General features: G+C 39.5%; 1 protein-coding gene across 10 annotated transcripts in view; it reads left to right on the top strand.

The window, feature by feature from the left end:
* dnc (phosphodiesterase dunce) overlaps positions 1-25,083 on the top strand; it is a 774,040-nt gene that overhangs the window by 585,313 nt on the left and 163,644 nt on the right. For 9 of the 10 annotated variants that reach the window (XM_072304339.1, XM_072304329.1, XM_072304355.1 and 6 more), the window contains one exon: positions 22,913-23,095. In XM_072304339.1, coding sequence (XP_072160440.1) covers positions 22,913-23,095 — 183 coding nt within the window. Of the gene's footprint in view, positions 1-1,608; positions 2,104-22,912; positions 23,096-25,083 lie in introns of all 10 variants that reach the window. The other variant, XM_072304334.1, reaches the window with a different exon arrangement.

Here is a 25,083-nt window from a genome sequence, read left to right as displayed (position 1 = left end):
TCTTGAAAAATTCCCGGCTGAGCTACCGAGCTACCGTTTCTCAAAGTTGCCGCTCAATCACGGAGGAGAACAAAAAGAAAGAACGGATCCTTATTTCGATGCAACTCATTACCCATTCTGAGGAAAGACGGCAACGCCTTTTCGTCTCGACGTCGACACTTCATTACGCCTCTTTGTTCTTGTTTACTTGTCGTCAGTGCTGCCACGCTAAGGAAAAACGCCGTATGAGCCGCCAGACGTTGCCAAGTTACCCTCGATAAAAACCGAAATTACTGGGAAATTTGTGAATATTTTTTCTCCAAAAATTTCAGACAGTTTCGTGCGCAATTGTATCTAAAATATCTGAAAAGTTCAAGGGAAAATATGCATGAATGTGGTCAAAAATACATGTTTTATCAAGGGAAATTTGACAACTCTCGAATGTTCATACGGCGTTCCTACTTAGCACGGCAGAGTGCCGGTAGATGGCTCGTGGCCCCTTCAGACCTTGCACGTCTAGTCGTCTGTGTGTTTACAACTTGTTGCTGCAATTCCCTCTCTATGACTAATTTCTATGAAAAAGGCTCAACTTCGAGCACCTCTCGTCCAATTTCTCTCGCTTCTTTAAGTTTATCACCTTCCGTCGCTGCCCCGCTACCAAAAAGAGCAAGCACGTGCAAGAAAAAAAGTGTTTTACAATACTGCCGTTTTAAGAGAAAACGCTGTATGAGCCTCTAGGCGTTACCAAATTTCCTTCCATAAGATTCGAATTTATCGAGAAAGTCGTGAATATTTTTCTCCAATTTTTGAGACAATTTTGTTCGCGATTCAATCTAAAATGTATCAAAACTTCAAGAAAAAACACGCCTAACTTTCTCTCAAAATATTTTTTCTAACATAGAAAGTTTGCAACATTCGAATGTTCATACGACGTTTTTCCTTAGTACGGCGGTATAGAGTCCAATCCAGTAGGAACGAAATATCGCCAATCACCGATAACTAAAGAGGACCGTTAGGAATTTTACCTTTCTCGGAGGAGAGAGGGGAAGGAGCGAGGATAATTTTCTTAACGCATTGAGAACCTCACAGGAAGGACCCTTTGAAAGCATGTTGAGGGGGGGGGGGGGTGTCAATTTTTTCGATCGACACAAACAGGCCAGGAAACGAATTTTAGGCGATTTATCCCATAAAAGAGTTACAATTGTTATTGATGACTGTTATTTCTTGAGTGCACTGATGCAGGGGTGATTTTGCAAGTTGGCAACATTGTTTTTCCTCCATATGAATCCATTAAAAATATCGATTTTAGTTGAGAGAGGCTGCTTCTCCCGAGGAAGAACAGTGTTGCTAACTCTCAATAGTCACCACTGCACTTTAGGTAATGACTATTGGTAAAATAATGGCAGTTAGTTCCATCCCACACTAAAAAAAGGGTAGGCTGTTTTTAGCACCTCTAGGATGTCAAAAAAGTGTCTGGGGATCCTAAGATGCTACCTTGATTGCCCACGCAGTTGAATTTGCATTCATAGGATGTTAAGTTAACTGCGAAGGCAGTAAAGGCAGTACCTTGGGATCGCCAGACACATTTTTGACATCCTAGGTTCTAAAATAGCATATTATTTTTTTCAGTGCAAGGCATATTTGAGCGTAGACTTCTAGGAATAATTTAAGCACACTTAAGAAAGCTTATTGGTGCGGGGTTCCTAAACTGTGTTGCCCCTGGACCTTTCCATTAACCGTGAAGTGCCCAGATGTCGCCTATCCAACTGACGTGTGATCACGTATCCATTGTCGAGACTGTCTAGGCCGGAGTGAAATGAACTTGCATGAAGTGTTTTATTCTTAGCCCTGTGTGACGTAACTATTAATACACTATGACGTAGTGGATTTTCGGAGAGCGAGTCACTCGTCGAGCGTTGCTTTGCGTTGAGTGTCGCGTCGCGCTGTGTTGTGCTGCTCCGCGATGGAGAACCCGCAGCCGGGACCCCGCCGGGACTCGAACCACGGACTCCGGGTTGGGATCCTCATGCGCCCGGACGCTGCCGGCAACATCTACCGGGCCAACCGCTCCGTCAGCAGTTCCGTTCTGTGCGACCGCACCTTCAGCCGAAATTGGAGTTGGACGTAAGTTTCTCGCCGTAAACGCAATCGGCATGCGGATTTTTTGGTAACGTTGCATGGTGTCAACGATCATGCTTGTCAACGATCATGCTTGTCAACGAACCCAAAGTCAGATCATGGACTCAACGATTGCTGACGTCGTGCTCGGGCAGTAAAACGCGAAAAAGGGCCCTGAGCATGGTGTCAACAAACCCAATATCTGATCATGGAGTCAACAATTGTTGTCGTCGTGCTCAGGCAGTAAAACGCAAAAATAGGCCCTGAGCATGGTGTCAACAAACAGAAAAATATCTTCTTCATGAGTAAAATTAAAAAATTAAGTGTACAGGAGAGGTTTGGGTCGCGTATGGTTAGATTAGTAGTTTAGATCAGAGCATGTACGGTTGGATTAGGTAGGTAAGGCTAAAGTTAGGTCGGTTAAGTTAGGGGAAAGTTAGGTTCTATGAAAGTGAGTTAGGTCTTGTAAGGTAAAGTTGGGTTAGGTTAGGTTAGATTAGGTTCGATTAGTTCAGGGGTCAGGTTAGATTAGGTGAGGTTAGGATAGGTTTGGTTAAGTTAGGTTAGGTTAAGGTAAATATCACAAGAAAAACAAGACTTGAAATTTGAAAGATGTTTTAGAAGGAAGTTTTAAGTTTCGTTGACGTCGTGATTGTTGACACCGTGATCATACTTCATAACAGTCAGATTATTTATTTTTGGATGATCGTGATGTGAACAATAACTCAGAGAAACTGTCTGTTGACAACATAATCGCTGACACCGTAATCGTTGACACCATGCTACATAATCGATTTTTTTAAGTTATTATTTTTTCAAAAGAAAATCGATTTTGATGCAGAAATCGATTGAAACTGAATCGATTCAGGTGTAAAAATTGATTCTTTAAAATCGATTTTTATCCAGGCTGTACTTTTTCATTAGGAAATGTAAATTAACGCTTGAGTATTACAAGAATTATATATAACTTACGGAAATATCCAACAATCTCAAACATCGCAAAATTGCATCGATTCAGAGGAAAAATTGATTTCACCAATAAATCGAGGTTAAAAAATTCGACTCGATGTTAATTGATTTCACTGGTTACAAAATCATTAAAAATCCGCATCCCTGCCCCAAAGTTTTAGTTTTCATTCTTTGAGCTCTTGAGCAGAGCTTCTTTCTAGAGGTAGTAAGATCGATGTTTTTTTTTTATGGAAATCTGTGAGAACAACAACAACAAATTGATGTGCACACCACAGTTTAGTGTTGGATGAAAAAGAAAGTTTTTGAATTGATTCCAATTTACGTATGGACCGATTCATTTTGTTTTTTGGCTTAAATTCCTACTTTGCGTGGTGGTCTATCATGAAGGTTATTTCCATTTAAATCTTCCGTCACATTCTTACGGCGCAATGATACAACTATTTGAACTCTCCGGAATGCCTGAGGTATCACGCCGCATTTGAAGGCGTTTTCAAATCAGCCAAGTTCCGATACCCGGATTATCGTTTTGCACAGTTCATATTCTTTTGTTATATTCCGTGCCACGTGTTTATTTTTAAATCCTCGTAGAAAAACGACCCATTTCTAAATACACTTCTAGCTGAAGCGCACTTCAGCTATGCATTGACCACTGCAAAAATTTCAGAGGAAATCGACAACCCCAGCGTGCATGGAGGCTATCTCCATTTAAATCTTCCGTCACATTCTTACGGCGCAATGATACAACTATTTGAACTCTCCGGAATGCGTGAGGTATCACGCCGCATTTGAAGGCGTTTTCAAAACAGCCAAGTTCCGTCGTGGGAATAATCGTTTTGCATAGTTCATATTATTTTGTTTCCATTTCTAACCACTTGTTTAATTATTATCCTCCTATAAAAACCACCCATTTGCTAAATACAATTCTAGCTGAAGCGCACTGAAGCGCATTCATGACTGCAAAAATGTTAACGGAAATCGAAAAGGCCAGCGTGTATGAAGGCTATTTCAATTGTAATCTTCCGTCGCATTTCTAAGGTGGGATGATACAACTATTTGAACTCTCCGGAATGCCTGAGGTATCACGCCGCATTTGAAGGCGTTTTCAAATCAGCCAAGTTCCGATACCGGATTATCGTTTTGCATAGTTCATATTCTTTTGTTATATTCCGTGCCACTTGTTTATTTGTAATCCTCGTAGAAAAACGACCCATTTGTAAATACAATTTTAGCTGAAGCGCACTTCAGATATGCATTGATAACTGCAAAAATTTCAGAGGAAATCGACAAGCCCAGCGTGCATTAAGCCTCTATTCCGTATGAGGTTGCATCAATAAATTTTACCCGTCATGCACCAACCTAAGAAACGTGACGAGATTTAACAGCTGCGTCTTACAGGAATTCAAACCCTACGAACAAAAAGGAGACATGGATCGGAAAATAAATTTCCAGCTCAATGTGGGAATATGTTATCTCACTCCATTGAAAATATAATTTCATAATTCAAAATTTATCCTTTATTATCGGACGTATAATTTTAGCGTTTGTGCGAATATTACGTTTTTTTCTAATCTCAAAGCGTTGACGATCAAAACGTAATTTAGTGTCAAGTGCAACCGACCCATTTAATTACAAAAGCATATGGATCTACAGAAGTTTTTGAGATGAGATTGTCTCAGAATGATGAATAAATATGACGATGTTTCATATGTTTATTTTTATTTTTTCTCATTCAGGATTCAGGTATGAAAATAAACAATTTGACTTTGAATTCTGAATATAGCTTTAGAGAACAGGAGTTTTTTTATGGTTCATCGACGGGTAGCATGGAAATCTTGCTCGAATTTCGAGAAAGGTTCAATCCAACGCCTCCGGCGGACCGACCAGTTCCCCGAAATTCGTAATTCCAGGGTCACCCTTTCCATATTTATCCCCGAGAGCCTGGGGCTTCGACACCTTTCCGCAAACTCCGATCCCTTGTAAGTTCACAGCTTATTGCTTACAGGGGAGTTTACCACTTAAGCTCCCGCCCCCCACTTCACAACCCCAACTCCGCGTCCTCCCAATCCTACTGCTTCCTGGAACCCTGAACGGACATTTCACCGGAATAAACCTTTCGGCATACGCCGCGGGAGTAACGCTCTCCAGAGATGATTAGGAAAAAGGCAGTGGCGTGGCGTGCTTCAAAATAAATCGATATTTCCCCATTTGAAGCTATGGTAAAGAATCTATTATTAAGGTGTTATTAGGTTGCGAACACCCTGATAATCGATCCTTTTCCACGGGTTTAAATGACACATGAATCGATGTATCGCAAAGCACGCCACGCCACTTGAAAAAGGAACTTAATTCACCGCTCAGGATTTTTTGAGGCATCATAGGTAAAGAGAGACAGAATTAACTTACGGAATGAACCACTTGATAAAATATTAATTAAAACACCACACGCAACATATTCACACTTCAAAACTCGAGGATAACTAATTGCTCAACAAGGAATCTGGAAATCAACTTTTAAACAAGATGTACGCATTCACAATCAACATGGTTGTGTGGGAGAAAAAAATGACGTCATCTGTATAATCTGACATCCATTTGATCTGTGTTAAAAATACTTGCTATCACAAATGTATCGTTCAAAAGTTGGTTTCCAAACTTCAGATTGAGGATAGTTTTCCACGTAAGATTTTGCATAGAGAACATGCGACATTCTTCGCTAGCTCAGACCTTTTTTATGTAGGGGCCCATTGCTTATTAGACACCAAAAACATTTCCATGTAAAGATGAGTCGCTAAGCTAAAAATATAAACATTCGTCACCTGAAATACAATGATATCCTACTTAATTTTCCGATTTTTTTTTTTCGGATATCGGCCACCAACATGAAGGTGTCAGGTTTTTTCTTCGATTTTTTTTTAACTTTAAATTTCTTTTTCGACTGGAAAAAGCTCGGTTATGAGTCGAAACGTCTCGGGGTTTGGTGTTGTATTTTTAACCTCGCTTTCCGTTTTCCACCTCGGTTTTTTTCATGTTACGTACACCTCACCTTCGTTCCCTCTCTCATTCCATTTGTCCCCTGACGTACCTCTAATTCCTCAGTTCAAAGATCATAATCTTCGCAATCGGTGAAACTGAAATCTTCAAGCCGGTTCTAAGAATGCACAACAGCGTGGGCCTAAAATACAGGAGCCAATCAGAAATGGGTTCCTGATGTCTTAACTCACAGTATTAAGGGACTTCAATGGCGCTTACCAGATTTTGAATTCCTACTCCTCACATGTAGAACCGGCAACGTAGCTATGTTTGTGCCGTAGGTGAATTGCTTGAACTCCAGGTGGAGGGAGCGTGACACGTGATGAAGGGACCTTGACCCACTCGCTCCCACCCCGCGGTTTTCTTTCCGTTTTGTTTTGGTCCCTACGACTTCTCCCCTTTCTCCCCCCGCCGAAAGCTTCGGCACCGACTGACTTCTTTCCCTCGAATTTCCGCCCCATCGCATCAATCCGTGTTCCCTCCGAATTTTATTGTTTTCAAATTAGCGTCTGATTTAATTTGTTACCTCCCGCGATCCCTCTCTCCTCGCGGCGTGACCGCAACGATTGATTCTCCCCCCACGCCTCATGAACTTTCAGGCGTTGCCACATACTATCGATTATATCGTAATTTCCTAAAGAAATTTAGAGGTTTTTTCTTTACATTTTCTCACGAATTTGTAGTAGATTGCAGCATAGTGAAAATTTGAAGGAAAAATGTGAAAATATTTGCCCCGTAATAGGTTTTTTTTCGGAGTCAATTGACAACATTTGAAAGCTCTTGTGCCGTTGTACCTTAGCTCTCTGATTCATCTTTTGCCATCTCCAAATCCCATCTTCTCGAGATTTGTTTTCGGTGACTTACTTAGTCGTTTTTTCGCTATTACTTTTTAATTGAGTGAAGATTCATTCGTTAAAAAGACTCACTTATCGATTTTTTGCTATGCTCGCTTTGAGAGCATGTCGGAATCGATGGCGAGGCGTGTGTGACCGATGTTGATAACTCCTCATTTGAAGCTGTGATGAAGAATTGATCATCAAGGTGTTTGTTAATTACATCTTGTGTATCGATCTTTTTCCGTAGGTTTAAATGGCTGATCAATCAATATATCGCAAAACACGCCATCCCATTGGTCGGAATTAGACGTTAATCCCACTCCAATTGAATCGGGTCATGAACCCAAAGTTTGGTGGTAATCGGATGGAAATAAGAAATTAAGATCGTCCCAACGTTAGTAATTTTGAAAAAAAAACAAACAAACAAACAAACACACGCACCCCAGATAAGACATAATATTTTTACAATATTGGGCAAATATTGTCAGTACTGTCGCAATATTTACACAATACTGACAATATTTTGATAATATTATAATCAAAATTATTTTTTTAGAAAATATTTAAAGAATCATCATTTAGTATTTTTAAAAATAATATGTTTACCCAAAACATCATAAAAATATTTTCAAAATATTTGTATTTCAATACTGTAAAAATTTATATCGTGAGAGTATTTTTAAAATATCAGTACATATAATATTTATATTCAAAATATTTATTATATCTTTTAAAAAACATTGTAAAAGACAGTAATGCATTGGTAAGTATTTTCAAAATATTTTGAAAATATTTTAAACAATAATACTGCTATTCAAAATATTTTTAAAATATTTTCGATATCCTAATCGGTATAAGTCATCATACTAAATGCCTGCCCATAACGAAAAGTATTAAACATAATAAGGCTTAGATTTAAGACGTAGCTCAAATGTGTTCTTTCTGAACAATTATCCATTATTTTCAACCTTATTATTCATAAAGGTTATTGCAGTTGTTGTCAAATTTAACATAATATAATATAATATATATTTTTTTGCCTCCCAAGAAATTGTTGAATTTCCACCTCCTTGAGGTCATTTTCAATGTATTTGCGCGTGATCTCAGTTTATTTCTTTTTTTGTTTCGTTTGTAGTTCATGTACTGTTGTGAATATTATCATTGAATGAGAATGTTATCATTCATTCACATCTGGTTGTTTATTTTTTATTTTTCAAATTTCAAATGAAACATTTAAATTCAACTGAAGAAGAAATTCTTGATCTCGTGTGCTTATTGGTCTCCTGTAGAACTTGCACTTAGTAGCTGTGCAGCTGTGAGATTATGGCAATCGCACCTGCATAGTCTTTATGAGGAAGACATCAAACTGCAATCAAATGCAAAATGCATCTCAGAATGTCGATGAAAAATTTAAGAGAAAAAAATAAATAAAATAATAGAATGGTGGAAATAATAGAATAACAGAGACAAAAGAAGAGAAATAAAATGAAGTAAATCAAATTAATGATAAAATGAAGTCAAAGACTAAACTGAAGTAAAACATTAGAGGGAGCAAGGAGATGAAGTAAAAAAACTGAGATGAAGAAAAAAAATAAAGTATAAGGGAAAAAACTAAATGAGGTTAAAGAATAGAATGAATTTAAAGAATTAACTGAAGTCAAAAAAATTATGATGAAGTATTAAAATAAATTACAGTAAAACAAAACAAAGTAAAGGAATAAGAAGTAAATAATTAAAGAAAAAAATGAAGTGCTTGAAAAAAAAAAATAGAGTGAAGAAAAAAATAGAGTCAGCAAGGAAATAAAACAAAGTAAAACGATAAAATAATTTAGAAAATATAGTAAAGTAAAAAGTAAAATAATACACGGACAAATCCAGGCAGATGGAAAATATCCTAGTTGCCCGTCCAACTCGACGTTAAATACCGGTTTTAAGTCACTAAAATACATCGTCTAGCGAAGCTCAATCGGTAGGGTCGTCGGTTAGTGTAAGGTAGGTCCCGGGTTCAATCCCCAAGGTGGATGAAAAATTTCTAATCTGCAAATCGATTCAATAACATCCCAGTGGTTTCATTATTTTTATTTTTCATGGTTTCTAAAATTATTTCCACAATTAACCCTTTTCCACCATCCCTAGCTGCGAACCCCTAAATTGATTCAATATTGGTGTAGTATTGTCTCAATATTGATATCCAAATACTTTCCCTTTGAAGTACTGGCACAGTATTCTCAGCCAAAGTATTGGCACAGTATTTATGCCAAAAGGAAAGATGGTGTACGATTTAACATTGGCTCAATATTTAACCAATATTGGCCCAATGTTTGCATAAATACCAAAACAATATTGTTTAAATATTGGCTAAATATTCTGTCTTATCTGGGACACGTGTGTAATGACTTAAAAATGTTATACGGGGGCTGTTATCCATTTGAAGTTAAATTGCTTCCTAAAATGAAAAAAAATAATGCCCACTATGAATATTTAATATTCGTCGTAATCTTTCGCTAAGTGCCTATGAACATGGTATCTAAAGTAAATAACACCAGAGGTGACGATTACAATATAGTATCCAATATTATTGATACTTAAACTCTTGGAAAAACTCATCCATTAGATATTGACCAGTGAGTAGTCATTGAATTTTTAAAAGACACAATTTCAAAGGGGAATCTATTTTGAAGTATTAATGGTGTTCAGAAATGTTCGAAAGCGGTTTCGTTGTTCGTAACTCTAGCGGATCTTGCACGAACTCTGCGTCAGCGGTGCGTTAAAGAATACATTAATTATATACCACCTTTCTAAAGCATGTTTATCTTGAATATTTTAGTTCGGTCTATCAGAATAATTGAGGAAATCCCACGGCTTTCGTGACACGAAACGATTTTTGATGCCGTCGGATTTCCACCCATCAAAACATGAAAAAAATGTGGTTCACCGGAGTGTAATTGAGTTCTTTAGCCAATTTGATTTTTTCTGTGACAGGAATGAGGCAAACTTCCCCGGAACCCCCTGTCAAAAAATTTCAAAATGAGAGGGAATATGAAAGTAAAAGTACGTTGGAGATGTATTTCCGGTTGAAAATCGTCTGAATTGGGGATCCATCAAAATGACAAGACTTCTGGCACTGGAAGGTAAATACATACTCCAGGAAAACGAGGTCCTATACTTCCATGCTTAGGAAAAACACCCTATGAAGATTCAAATGTTGCAAAATCTCTCTTGATAGATTATTCTTTATGAGAAAAGTCATGGATGCTTTCCCCCGAAATGTTCACATACGCTAAACTTAATTGCGAATATAATCTCCGGGGAATATCAGCACTGAAAAAAAGTGACTAAATTCAAACAGAAATATTTGACAGAAATATTCTTGAATTTGCCACTAAGAATATTTTTTCTTGACTAAAAAACAAAATTGCTTAAATTTAAAAAAAAAAAAAAATGCTCCAATCGAGATGAAAGTCCTTTGTATCAAGGAGAACCCTGATTTGTTCAAACCATTTTAGGGCCACGTTCAAAGTCGTTCTTTAATTGGTTCATTTTTGGAGGCCTTGGAGCACCTCTGCAAGTAAGACAAAAAGGAACAAACATAATATGGAAACACAGCAAGAAAAAGGACGCGCGTGTTGACGGCGCAGAGATACAACTATTCGTGCTTGTTGGATGTCCATGTTGCATCTGCAAAATCGAAGGCGCGATGACGTGAGAGGCGTGAACTTGCATTGCTCCCAATATGCTCCCAACGACGAGTCGCTCGGATTCGGATGAAAAGTTGGAAAAAACTAGGTCCGAACACATCTCTTCTATTTTTAGCCGTGTTGAAACTAGGTTTTTTTTCTTTTTTCAATCTGATGTTGATTTTTTCTAGGATGTATTTGTAGACCTATCTGGAGCTCATATGTTCCAAAAACTCTCCCAGAAGAGATGCATGTCGGGTCAATTTGACCCGACTGGAGATTGCTAAAGGTAGTTGTCTAAAAAAATTCCCTGGTATTCGAGTTTCTTTTTGTTTAGTATCTGATTCTACTTACGATAAAATATACTTTTATCTGAAGATTGTATGTACCGGCCCTTTACAACGCGTAGGACATGCGTTTTTAGCAAACCTCAGGTCAATTTGACCCGCTTTTGGCACCTACGGATTAAGGAACAACCACGAATATGGGATTATGTATATGTAATCCCAATGAAGATAAAATAAACCAAAGGTTTTTCGGGAAATCGGTATTTTATCAGAGAGGGTTCGGCAATATTTTCATGCTCATACGACGCGGTGTTCCCCTTTAGCTCGGTGGTATATATTACATTATTATTCATGGATGGATTGAATTAAAGGACTCGCTTCAGTAAAAGAGGGCTTTCAACTGTCAATTCATCAAGTAAACAGGGATATCTCAAGCACGCTGATTGAAGGCCAAAGAGCCTCGCATGAAAAACGAACGGCTACCCCCGTCTGAATGCAGAACGTTTTTTGGCTCCGTGGAAGTCGTTGTCAACGGCGGACAGATAGCGCCTGTGTCGCCTGACACCTTTTGCATACACTTAGCCATCGACTTGACGAGATGGAGTGGTTTTCCAGCAACCCACCACCACCGCCCTACTCAGCTCTGATTGAATCGAGCCCTTATTCACACTCCCGTTCCCTCCCCCTACCCCCACCGCCGGCCTCGCGTATGTGTCGGGGAAGCTCATTTATCTTAACTTTTTATACTCCTCGACTGCCGCTCGTCAAGCTCACACCTAAGTTGAGAGTACAAAGGATTTTTACAGGAAATTGAAAGGAATTTGGCCTTTGCTAACTCGTGCATGCCCGTATGTGATTTCCTCCGTTCTTTTCTCTTGTAAACCTATATTCTCAAATGTTAAGCTCGGATCGGTATTTTGCCGTATTATTGAACAAGAAAAAAAAAATCAAATGTTGATGTAGCGTTTATATTGTTTAAAACAAGCCCGAAAAGTTTCAAACATCTTAAAAAATGCTAACTTAACGACGTTCAGAATAAAATGAACACATTCAAATGTTGAGTTTAGTACCGTATGCAGTATGCAGTGATAGTAATTTTTTTTTTTTTTTTTATTCTTTGTTTCAGGTGAGTGACTTTGGACCTTCTTACTCCCAATCACTTTGAACTGAATGGCGATCGGCTACCGTAAGAAAATAACACATAAACTAAACAGACTTCAATTTTGGCTCCCAACTTAACAAATAAAAAACTTTAAAAATAACTTAAAAAGCTGATTGCTTCAGTTGATGTCGCATGAATATAATAAGGGTGAGTTGCCAGTGTCACCACGCAATTTCACGGGATGACCTTAACAGTGGCGTGGCATGCTTTGCGAGATATCGATTTATCTCACATTTAAGCCCATGGAAAATGATCGATAAGCAGGGTGTTCGCAACGAAAACATTAATAATCGATTCTTTATTATAGCTTCAAAAGAAGGAGCATCGATAATGGATCATTCCCGCCTCGCCACTGGCCCTCAAAGTCAGTGGCGTGGCATGCTTTGCAATGTATCGATACATCTCTCATTTAAACCCATGGAAAAGGATCGAAAAACAAGTTGTTTGCAACGAATACCTTGAATCGATTCTTTGCCATAGCTTCAAATTGGGGAAATATCCGTAATCCATCATTCACGTCTCGCCACTGTGAAGTTGCCCTGTGGATAGTTTCCTCTTCAGCCGACGCGGTGCAGTCCGGGACATCTCTTGTCATGCGTCTCCACTGGTGTTCGAACCTAGCGTGAGTGCCGACCCTGGTTTACTCCGACTCATTCACTATTCAGTATTCACGGCATGTCAGCGAGTGACTCGCATGTCTCCAATTAGTCAACGAACTTTGATGTGTTTACTTCGTAATACTTCGTAATACTTCGTAGCATGGGTGAAACTGCGAAAGCCAGTCCCCTCCGGTGAAGTTATGTCTGTATGAAAGATCAGCTTGTTCTTGTTCATGCACCGTGCAGACTAACTGCAAGAGTGCCTCGAAATCTGCAATGACGAAAATATTATTCAGGAGAAAACCGAGTAGGTTCCACCTACCGGTTAAAGCTTTTTTTCTCTTTTTTTTGGAGAGAGAGAGAGAGTTTTTTGACGCTCGATAAAGTGGATTGCATGTAGCAAAAAGGAAGCAGCGCGATTACAGTGTTGTAAAAGTGTTACTTCCTCAGAATTATCTAAAACGTCTCCCTGAATAACAAATAGTTTTTCCTTCCCACCAAAAAATTGTCAATTTTAGAGGAAAATAATTGTGTAAATCTTAATGCTGTACATAAATTAAAGTAAAAGAGGAATTTTCTTGATTTTGAAGACACTATAATCGCGCTCGTTTCTTTTTGATAAATGTGATCCAAGTATTAATAGCCGGGAAGTGGAGAGTGTCTTTGGAGCAGTGTTGGCAAATAGGTAAAATATGGCGCCCCCTTTCCATGGCCCGCAATTTTTTCCCGGAACACAAATCAGGCGATTTTGAATTACTTGTTCAGAAAGTGAAATTGCAGGTGAAAGGAAAAACGATTCCTTAAAGAACACAACGACGAGGCCATTTCATTTTCTCAATTTCATCACATAATTTAAAACAGAGAGCTCCATTAAGCGTTTGGTTCGCACGTAAATTAATACCTTCGGATGATCTCCACATTTCATTCGACTGTCAAGTAGTCGGTGACGTTACTATCAATTAATCCTCATTTTTCACCAAAGAACAAAGTGCACTCATTTTCAGTACAGCTAACTCCACGTGGCGGGGTCTCCTTCTCCAGGCGTCGCGTATTTGGAGATATCATTTGTTAATTCCTCCACCTCCATTATTTAAGCGATGTCTGTCTCATCCGAAAATGTTGCCAAAACTACTTGAAATATATTTTACGGCACGATGTTGTAGTGCAAAACTATCCGATTCGGCAGCGTTGATGCATGTTGCCTCAGTCACCCTGTCTCCCGACTTCGCTAAAAGCTTCATTTGTTGGAGGAATTTACTTTGACAGCCTCCCTCTCTTGTTCAACTTCTCGGTAGCCTTAGCCTCCTTCCGAGTATCACAGGTTGTTCCCCTCCAGGTGAAAATTTAACTCGTTTAAAGCCGCCAGGGGCATTTATCCAATCGCCCTTCGTGCCGAATCTCTATGTCCACTCGGTCGATTATTTTGACGCCTGGACGCAACTATTCGTACTCAACGGATGCCTGGTCGCAACTATTCGTATACTCAACGGATGCCAATGTTGCATACCTTTAAAATTGAAGGCACTCTGAACTTTCTCCGTCCTCGCCGTTTTAATATGCCCATTCTAACGGGAGATTCACATTTCATTCACAATCGTCATTCGCACCGAATCTCTATGTCCACTTGGTAGATTATTTTAATGCCTGGACGCAACTATTCGCACTCATCGGATGCCAATGTTGCATATCTTTAAAATTGAAGGCACTCTGAATTTTCTCTGTCCTCGCCGTTATAAGATGTCAATTTTAACGGGAAATTCACATTTCATTCACAATCGTCATTCGTACCTAATCCCTATGTCCACTCGGTCGATTATTTTGATGCCTGGACGCAACTATTTCCTTTCTACGGATGCCAATGTTGCATATCTCTTAAATTGAAGGCACTCTGAATTTTCTCCGTCCTCGCCGTTTTAATATACCCATTCTAATGGGAAATTCACATCGTTCGATTGAACGGTGACCCGGTTGCCGTGCCACGCGGGGCTCTCGCGCCGCGTAAAGCGGTTCCTTTTCACACGTTTACCTTAGGACTTGGTTCGGGACGGGGGATGACGGTCCTTTGTGATTCAAAGTGGCCGAGAGAGTGATGGGCTTCGGCTCTGGGAATCTTTGGAGATAACGGGCCGCAAGCTTAAGTTGGTTTCCGCTTCTCAAGTTCGTGGAATGAGGTTAATATTCCCTTTGTGTGAAACGATCAATTCCTCGTTCCCAAAAGGTAGGAACGTAACTCCATTCCACACTTAAAAACTGTCTCAAACAACTCAATTTTTTTCAAAAATACGCGTGTGATAGGCTTGTCAAAAATGTCTGGTCTTTGCGTGTACTTAAGAGGAAAGTCGGTGAATTTTCCGTTAGAAATTTCAAATACTTTAATTGTTACCAATTGCTTTGCGAGTATAATTTGTGAGTAAATATTTTGCAGCGTTGAAATTCAGTTACGTTCTTTTATCCATCAGGAACCGACGAATTTAGTATTTTGTATCGGAAGAGCTATTCTGCCTCACAATCCTGCTGAGGTCATGCAACTCTAGCTCAATATTTTAGTGATCTAATTGTATTTCCCTAAAATATTATTTGAATTTATCTTTAATTACTGGAAACAATATTACCTCTGAACGAACATAAGGCCTGCAGAAAAATGCTTTGAAAGTGTCCCCACAATATTGTATCGCAGAGAGGTTCTCCTCCCTTAAAATGCTCAATTTTCCCAAATTATATTCTTGAGAATTTACTCTCTGTGATCTGATCATGTAAATCTGTAAGGAAACTTTAGACTTGAATGATTTCTGGGGGTTCCATAGGAATGTCTCCAGGAGTTTAATTTGATTTACGACGATCTAATTATAGCGTTATGTAACACAATAGACCTCATTTACTGGCAATTAATTAGATCAATCACAGGGAAACTGCCTATAATTTATAGCACAAGCTCATTCAAAACGAGTCAGTGAATTAGCAGATGCTCAGTTTACACTAAGGCCCGTTTTCAGAGTCGGTCATCCCTAAATAACTCCTTTTCTAAGGTAGCCCCATATAGTGATTCAGGAAGGTTTCAGAACTAGAAAGGTTTTCATCGGTACATCGGTTAGTACATTGTGCGAAAAAAAATTGCAAAGAATCTAGAGTAAAATCCGTCAGTGTGATTCCAGAAGCATTCGTCCTCGCTCGTAATTGCAATGTGTTGTCACTAGAAAAAAGTGCAAATTCTAAGATTTTAATAACACGCTGATAGAGCTCATAAAAATGTTCGTAAATCTATTTCAAGTATAAATACGAATAGTATTAACCCAAGGTGGAGTGGGTCCCCCCAGGTAGGCGACGGAGAGGGCGTCCAGCCAAACGGTGGGTAGAGGGCATCCATGAAGAGATGGAGAGATGCCAGCTTCCGGAGGATCTCTACCATGACAGATTCCTGTGGAGAATAGGCGTCGCAGAGCGCCCTAGCGCGCCGTAAAAGCGGCTCATACATACACATTAACCCAAGGTATTTAATCTTTTTCTCGCTCAAGTCATTTGGCGAAACGGCAAAGCTGCAGATCTTTATTCCAGCATTGAGCCCTGGATTTTATAAAATGTCATCAGAGCCAACCTGGAAGAGCGTACCGTATCTGGAGGCCGCTTGAGATTCGCACATTCAGCCGTAGTGAGGACTTGTGTCTCTAATCCTGTGGCATTTGTTCGTGCTTCGTAAGCAGCTAATCTTTTTCCAATAATCCCTCTCGTATCGAGCGTTGCGGTAAGGGACTAAACTAGTACCTGCTGCACACTGCTGTGCTAAGGAAGAACGCCGTATGAACCTTTAGGCGTCGCCAAATTTCCTTCCGTGAATCACGAATTTCTGGGAACATTTGAAGATATTTTTCCTCCAATTTTTCACATAATTTTGTTTGCAATCTGACCTAAAGTTCTTGAAAATTTATCGGAAAAATATTCATAACTTTCCTCGAAAATTTGGCAACTCTCAAATGTTCATACGGCGTTTTTCCTTAGCACGGCAGCACAGGTGCCCCGCTCCAATTGCCTAGCCACGAGGGTGCCGCATTTTTCTAGAATGGATCGACCTCTGCAGTAAATTGAACAGTATAAAAAGTCAGGATTTGATCTGTGAGTGAGTAAGTTATTATAAATATCCTTCAGCAATTAAAATTACTCAGCAGCTATTATTAACAGATGTGTGCTACCACAATTATCCACCTCGAACGGCTCGACGGCTCTTGTTGCTGCGCAAACAAGGAGAATCAAAACGCTTTCATCGTTGTAAATGGACGTATTTCTGCCAAACGGAGCCATGTGCATTAAGACATAAGCCCTGAGACCCATAAGATTACATGCATATCAGGGCTCACGTCATAATGCACATAGTTCCGTTTGACAGAAATGCATCCAAATGCAACACAGACGATCATGAAGCACGATTAGTTGCATCACTTCCATATTCCAGGCGTTACTTGCCCATGGAGTTATACGCTCACCTTCCTGCTTTCGACCTAGAACGGAGGTTTAGAAGGCAATATTTGACTTTGCTACAAACTCGCGAAGGACAATAATATTTGCTTCACACATGTTTTCGTGACTATCAGTTTTTCCGAGGCTGCCAACTTTCAAACAAAAATTCAGATATGAATGGAATATTCCTCAATTTCAGTGTTATTGCCATTCTAATTTTTTTATATGTTGTCAGAACTTTTTTGACACGGATAAACTATGGACCAAAGATGAAGTTTCCAAAATAACTAACAATATTTTCCACTATTTCGAATTAAGAGCGGAGCAAGGAAGAAGATGTAAGATTCATGGTGTTTTAAGTATATTGCGATAATGTTTGGCAACGTGGGTTTTGACAAAGATACTGGAAAAATGTAGAGGAAGCTAAAGCACTTGGTCTGTGATTTTTTCTACTATAATGTTTCATGCACATATCTGTTCCTCTTTTGCCAACTTATGAAGATTAGATAAAATGGAACGCTTGGTATAACGTAATTTTCAATGTTCTTTTATCATTTTTGCATTGTTTTTATTGTAAAGTTTTGCTACCATTGGTGCGAGTAATGTGAGAAAAATCGGAAGAATGTAGAAAAAAAAACTGAGAGTTTCATTGACCAATTAATTTATATCATAGTATCAATATTTGCCATTGATGCCATATTCTAGAAAAAAATGCTAGAAATCTGAGATCCATCTTTCTTTTCCGTTAAGTTCTGTTATAGTGTTTAACAATTGTGGGGGAAGATGAAAGAGACAAACCTATTTGAAAGGGGGTCTTAAATTGTTGATGTACATTTTGAAAAGTCATGCATTAAAAATGCCAAAATCTTCAACATACCGTTTTTCTCGTGTTTACTCTACAAGTTGACAACTACTAAAGCAAACATAGATACTTTAAAATATTTAAAAACTGCCGTCGTTGTCAGTGAAATTCTCGGGGCTTTTTTTAAACTCCTCTAACTTCACTTACTTAATTCAATCCCCAAACTTTATTCTATCCATGCACTCGTACCGATAAAAGATAACCTTCTTAATAAAAGCGTAACAAAAAGGCAATGAGAACACTGAAAATTACGTTGTATAATACGATTTCCATTGGATCTCATTATTGCCAAAAGTTGGCAAAGGAGAAAAACATATTTGCATGAGACATTATGATGGACAAACCATCACAGATCAAGTGCTAAAGTTTCCTTTACATAATTTCCTGGTTTCTTTTTTATAAATCATATTACAGAGGGAGTTCAAAACAAGCAGTTCCAACACCAAAGCGTTGGAGGGCGCTTCTTTAACCCTGCGCATGCGAGGAACGTTTTCATACGGCCAAGCGAGAGTATTGCGGACGGACGATGTATAACAAATTGCCTACGTGAAGGTGGTCCGGCAGCAACATACCCGCCGCCAGTCTCTGGAAAACAATAGAAAATAGTAGTTGCGTACATTGCCAGCGAGCGCGCTGCGAGCGCATCTGTTTCAATTACCTAGCATCGAGTCGGGCCTCTAACTTTCTATTCTCTCTGACATAACCTTTAACCTTCAACCCAGAGCCGCAAACAGCTGACGCTTGACGATGCTGCGCCGAGAAAATGAACCAATCACAAAATAGCACAGTAATACGTCACTAAAATGAAGAGATCACGTGACTGTTCGTGATTTTTTCGAATCAATCTGAAACTACAACCTCGAATATGAGGCATTTAAGCATAACGAAGCCTTAAATACTTTAACCAGGTAATACGTCCGTGCGAGATTGTTATGCTTAAAAGCAAAACATTTCACGAAAACTTTTACGAATACCAGATGCAGAAAAAAAATCAAATTTTCCGGGTGTACCAGAATGGCGTCATTACCCATAAGGCAAAAGGGCATGTAGTATAGTACATGTTACATCGGGGGAGTCGAGCGGTTGGAAGGGCGCATCTGGTACCCAGAAGCGCCCAAAATGCTTGAAACACCAGGGCCGGATTTACCTACTTGCCGCCCATGGGCTGCCTGTATTTTGCCGTCCCCTTCTCATTCGTTTTGAAATATCAATAAAAACCATCAAGTGAACGTGCCGGAAAGGGAGGGGTACATAAGACGCATTTACTCGTGTTGGACACATTTTTTGCGAAAGCCCCGTCAACACTACTAGCAAAAGTTCACGGAACTTTGAGCGAAAGTTAAGTTCCGTAAACCTATCTCTTTGTGGACAAGGCCCTCCATTTATAAGAAATGAACGAAAAAATTATGAAAGAACAAACAAAATGTGGTTTAATATTTTTAACTTCCGCCGCCGCGCCGCGCCGCGCCGTGCCGCGCTGCGCTAGCTGGCTGCACTGCGTTTGGCGCAATGTGTGAAGTATTCATGCAGTCTTGTAGGCGCTATGCGTTTCACGCCGACCGCTGCTGACCGCACTGTGTTTGACGCAATGCGTGGAGTATTCATGCAGTCTTGTAGGCGCTAATATGTGTTACCAGCCGACCGCCGCGCCAAGGGCTTCTCCTTTCATTGCTCTCTACGCCGCGCGTTCCACGCCAAATTGCGTGTTTGGTTTCTCTCTTAACTCGACTTGTTAAAGGTGCTAAATCAGAAATTACTGCACTCTAATGAAATGAGAGATTACTTGGCATTCTCTCGTTTTTAATCCTTTTTCGGATTCTGATTTTTTTTTATAATATTTAAGAAATTCCAAAATTTGCCGCCCCCTAAAATTGCCGCCGTGGGTCGCAGTCTATGTGGCCATCTCCTAAATTTGGCCCCGAGAAACACATGCAGCAAAATACCATCTTCCCTTTCTTCTTCTTTCGATACTTGGTAGTAATGGCTAATATTTTAACTTTAAATTCTCCAATGTGAAAAGTTTTCTAATTGAATATTAATCAGTCGGAGAAGAAATGACGATAAAATTGCGGAGGATCCGGTTTATTTCTAACTTTTTTGTTGAAAGTTGGCATAGCCTAGGAAAAGACGGCACTCATAAGTGTGCATGTGTGAAGTAAATATTGTCCCTTACGAATCTTCAACCAAAGCAAGTTTCATCTTGTACAGTTCCGTCCGCTGCGTCGAGAGCAGGAAGGCGAGCGTGACTTCGTTGGAAAGAAGCGCATGAAATACCGGATACAACTATTCGTGCTCAATGGTTGTCCGGGTTGCCGCAACAAAATTGAAGGCGTTTCAACTTTTCTTGTAACATATGCGCGGGTCTGTCGCGTCGCATCGTGAGCGGCACTACAAGTATCTCCATCTTCTTTTCTTTTTCCTTTCTCACTTCGTCTTCTCTGTTCCTCCCCCGCTTCCACTTCTTTCTTCCTCTTCTTTTTTCTTCCTTTCCCTTATCTATTTCCTCTTCTTCCTCTCCTTCTTATTCTTACTCCTCATAATTTTACCTGCTTGTTAAGATTTCGTAAAGTTTGAATTGTTTACTCATTTATATTTATTTTATTAATATTTTTTCGGACAGTACAACGTATTTAAATGAAATTAGGTAACCTCAAGTTTAACCACAACTGATGGCGTTTAGTTAGCTGGTAAAATAAATTCTTATTTTTAATTACTTTAAATTATAAAACTGAATGGTAATGTATGTTCTAATTATTTTTAATGTCGGTTATATTACAAAAATAATAAACATTCCATCAAAAATGTCAATCATAGTCACCCGAAATGGATTAAAAAAATAATACTAACTGTAATTATGAAAAAAGTATAAAACTAAAACTGAAAATAAAAATATAAATTGGATTTATAATTGTTACAGGAAATATGGTGTTTCTCAAACATAAAAAAGCCATATCACTACAATGACCAGTAAAAAAACTAATTGTAGCCCCTTTGTTTTAAAAGGGAGCTACTTCGAATATGAGCTGTGCACCAGAATACTTGCGAGCAAACAACGCGGTAACAGGGAATGTTCTGACCAAAACGTGTGCGTCTATTCAGTAACAGGCAGCGCTCTCTGGCGTACGACCGCAGAAGCTGTAGTTCAAAGCTCTGGCTGTAGTTGAAAGCTCTGCCGCTAGGTAGCGGTGGCCGTACAATGGCCTTGTCGTCAATACAATCCCAAGAGACGAGACGTCGGAGACGTTTTCAACGCTGCCACAGATCTGCAGAATGGACGTATTTAAATTTCAAGGAGCTATACATACCGTAACTTGGGCCTTAAAACCCATAGAAATACTTGCACAATAGGATCCACCTCGCAATGAGGATCGTTTATTTTAATTTAAATACGTCTGTCTATACGCTCAATACACAGCTTGCTACTGAGCTTTTGGTCGATGCATTTAAATCCACAATCGGCGATCCGTGAGCTTTAGAAACTTATTTTGGCTCCGCACCTGGGGGAGACGTACATGTGCTCTAATTTGAGCGCGCCTTGGTTATAACCTACGCATTTCATCATATGGTATTGATTCTTTTCCGGTCATTTAAAATCAATTCCTCCTGCAACTTAGTTTTTCTCTTGTCTCTCTCTCTCCAGCCCCCCTTTTAATCCATCTCTCTCTCTCTCGCTCCCTCTCTTTGCAAGGATTTTTTCCCACTCTAGGATTTTTGCGGCTATCAATAGAAGTTAGTCACCGGATGAGCCAGCTCTATTTGGGGTTATTAAGGGAAATTTAGCTTTAATACCTTTTTTTTATAAGTTTACTCTCCTACGAGACCTTCCGGTTACAAACAATCATCGTGTTGCAGGACACTATATCACATGTTAAATAGGTCACAAATGTTTGGTTGACCAAAAAAAAAAAGAAAAAAAAATACCAAAACATACGAAAAACATCATACTTAAAATTTGATAGTATTTGATTGGGTTTAAAAACTACAATAATCCAAAAAAGTAACAATAGGGGGTAAAGGAGTAAAGATCAATAAATCAAATGAGTGATCAAAATCAGTACCTAATTGAATGCGATATATCTGATTAGGTACTAATTCAGCCATATCACATTCAATTAGGTACTGATTTTGATCACTTATCTAATTGTATTGATTTTTACACTCGTTTAACCTCTATTATTACCTTTTTGGATTATTGTAGTTTGTAAACCTAACTTCATTGAATTTTAAGTATGATGTATCTTCTATGTATTGGCATTTGGTTTTTTGGTAGACCGAAAATTTGTGACCAATTTAACAAGTGTCCCGTCTGATGATGTTTGTTTGTAATCGAAAGGCCTCGTAGGAGAATAAACTTATAAAAAAGGTATCAAGGCTAACTTTTCCCTTATTATTTACACATAAGAATCCTATATGAAGCTTTTTAGCTATTTGGATTAATGGGCAGTTACGCTGGTGACAGAATCGTATTTTGATGCTTGATTCTTGTAGATTAGCTAAAAATAATAAGATCCGTCTGAACAGCAACTTTTTGCGTTCAATATCAACCGAGACATCGTCCTTTGAAAAGTCGGGTTTTTGACGTCATCCATCGCGGTAGTGCATATAACATGGTATGTACTACCGCGATGGATGACGTCATAAATCAAGTTTTTCAAGGCGCGATATCTCGGTTAATATTCAACGTAGAAAGTTGTTGTTTAGACAGATCTTTTTATTTTTAGTTGATCTGGAATAATAAAGCATCAAAACACGATTCTGTGACTAACGCAACTGACCTATACACGGGGCCTCAGGGGGCGCCCTCCGCGGGGTTTGGGCCGCGGGGTTACATCATACCCTCTTGCTAAATACGTGTATGTTTCTGATAGTAAATATGTATTTTGGAGGATGATGCTACTTGAGAAGGAATGCAAATGACATGGATTCGTGGTTTTTGTGTTGCAGCTTCGATGTGGAAAATGGAGGGAGTCCCGGTCGATCGCCTTTGGACGGGAGCTCGTCTCCCTCGGCGGGCCTCGTCCTCCAGAACCTGCCGCAGCGGCGGGAATCCTTCCTCTACCGCTCCGACTCGGACTTCGACATGTCGCCCAAGTCCATGTCCAGAAACTCCTCCATCGCCAGTGAAAGGTAAGCCTCGTTCCGCCTTTAACTCCTCTTATATCCGTATCACCCAACGGTATAAAAACTGTAGATTGGTGGTGGCCTACGAAAAAACGTGACTTACGCGCCTCGCCACTGACATATATCGATGGTGAAACTGCAAAAATGCGTATTTTACGGTTGCGATATTTCAAAATCCCCGCTCCTATTTATATTTTTTTTTCAAAGGAGACCAAGCCAACATAACGGCTTGAAGTTTTTACAGAATATTCTTTACATCAATGAGAAAATCAATCGAAGTGTTCATAAAAATGAAGTTAAGTAACTCACCATGTGGAAAATAAATTATGACGGGATGTCTGCAATTCCGCAAATCAAGATACGCATTTCTGCATTCTCACGATCGACACGTAAGCATGCAGTTCTTAGTCCACGGGTGGGAAGTAGGACCATTTAAAAAACGGGCCCGGATGTTTTTAGAGGCAACTAAGATGGTGTTCTGGCGTAGATCGGCTTTCATATCAAGAAAAAATCTCATCTGGACTGAGACGTACAACAATTGGACGTATTTCTGCCAAACGGAACCACAGACATGTGGGAAAGATGGAGTGTACTCGAGAAAGGTGGAAAAGGAACAATGTTAAAGTGGACCTGATGCCTTTGGAGAAATGGAAAAGCGGGATGGTACATTCTGGCGAACCGAAAAATGTTCCAACTGCAGTATGCTAACTCGTAAGCCATGGGCATGTGACCAGAGCGTTGTGGACAGGGCTCATGAGTTGATGATTCGGCGACGGGAAGTCGTCGCTCCCATCATAGCCCTTGACGTCACTGGCGCTTTATAATTCCCACTTATTCTTACGGCCCTCGGCTGACGAGCACATCCCTTGTTTTCCAACCGGCTCAGGTTCCGTTTGGCAGAAACACATCCAATTGAATTTTTAGTGTAATATGATAATAAATTTTAATTTCGAAATTTAACCGATTTTTACGCGTAATTAGATGAAAAATTGGTTCTATCAAAAAGTAGACTATTTCTGAAACCGGCCACCTTAACTTTCAAGTTTCTGACGAAAATCCGACAGTGCCAATAAAAATCGCCGACGATCAGTCGTGGGCTCGTGGGAGTAATTTCTCTTTCACGACCTTGAACCGAGAACCCCAGAGGATCCTGGGCAAGATTAACCGGGTGGTCAAAATGTATTTTAATTAATGCAGGAAAATGGACCGTGCTTTTTCCACCTTTCAATCTACCGGCGCGTCGTCGGATTGGGGATGAAAACGGTTGACCCAGTTAAAGTATTTTGAGGGACGCTAGGTTGTCACGTCAAGCGGGGAAATCAGCGTTTCTCTTTTAATTTGATTTACCGCGTCTTTAGTGGACACTTTTCGTCGTTTCCCTCACGAAAGAACGTAACTTTATTGCAATGTTGCCATATTCACCCTCGAAAATTGCATATCAACTAGGAGAATATTGGGAATTTCTTATTTAACATTTCACTGATTTTTCCTCGGATCTCATGCAAAAATCGGGTACGTTTTTGACAAAACTTATACAGGCACAACGGTGTAAGATAAATTAATTGTTTTAGTCAATTTGGCAACCTTGGAATGGAGTTGCGTTACTTCATGCGGGAGACGATTTTTTGTCTGCTAAATTTTTTATCAGTAACTTGACATCCATTCGGTTAAAACGAAAGTCTCTCTCTCTCACACAACAAGTGATCGTAGCAAACAAAGGAATGCATTTAAATTATGGCGCGGTGCAGAAAACGCAGCATGCTCTGTGCCTTAACCAACTGCTTTTTTACTCAATGGGAAACTGTTACTAATAAAAGCTTGCTATATCTCTATCAAGGATTACCTACCAGCGGGCCGATTATTGAAATTGATAGACAAAGCTATGGACAAAGACGACAAAAGGGATTTGGAGGGATCCTATTGGTGGAAGCAGGTGGTGGCAATGGACATAGGAGGTAGGTAATGGACTAACTAATGGCAACCTACTAAAGACC

Source organism: Bemisia tabaci, chromosome 1 (genome assembly GCF_918797505.1).
Source record: "Bemisia tabaci chromosome 1, PGI_BMITA_v3".
NCBI classification, from domain to species: Eukaryota; Metazoa; Arthropoda; class Insecta; order Hemiptera; family Aleyrodidae; genus Bemisia; species Bemisia tabaci.
The sequence above is the reverse complement of the archived record's forward strand: the minus strand, read 5'-3'. Positions and strand labels throughout refer to the sequence as shown.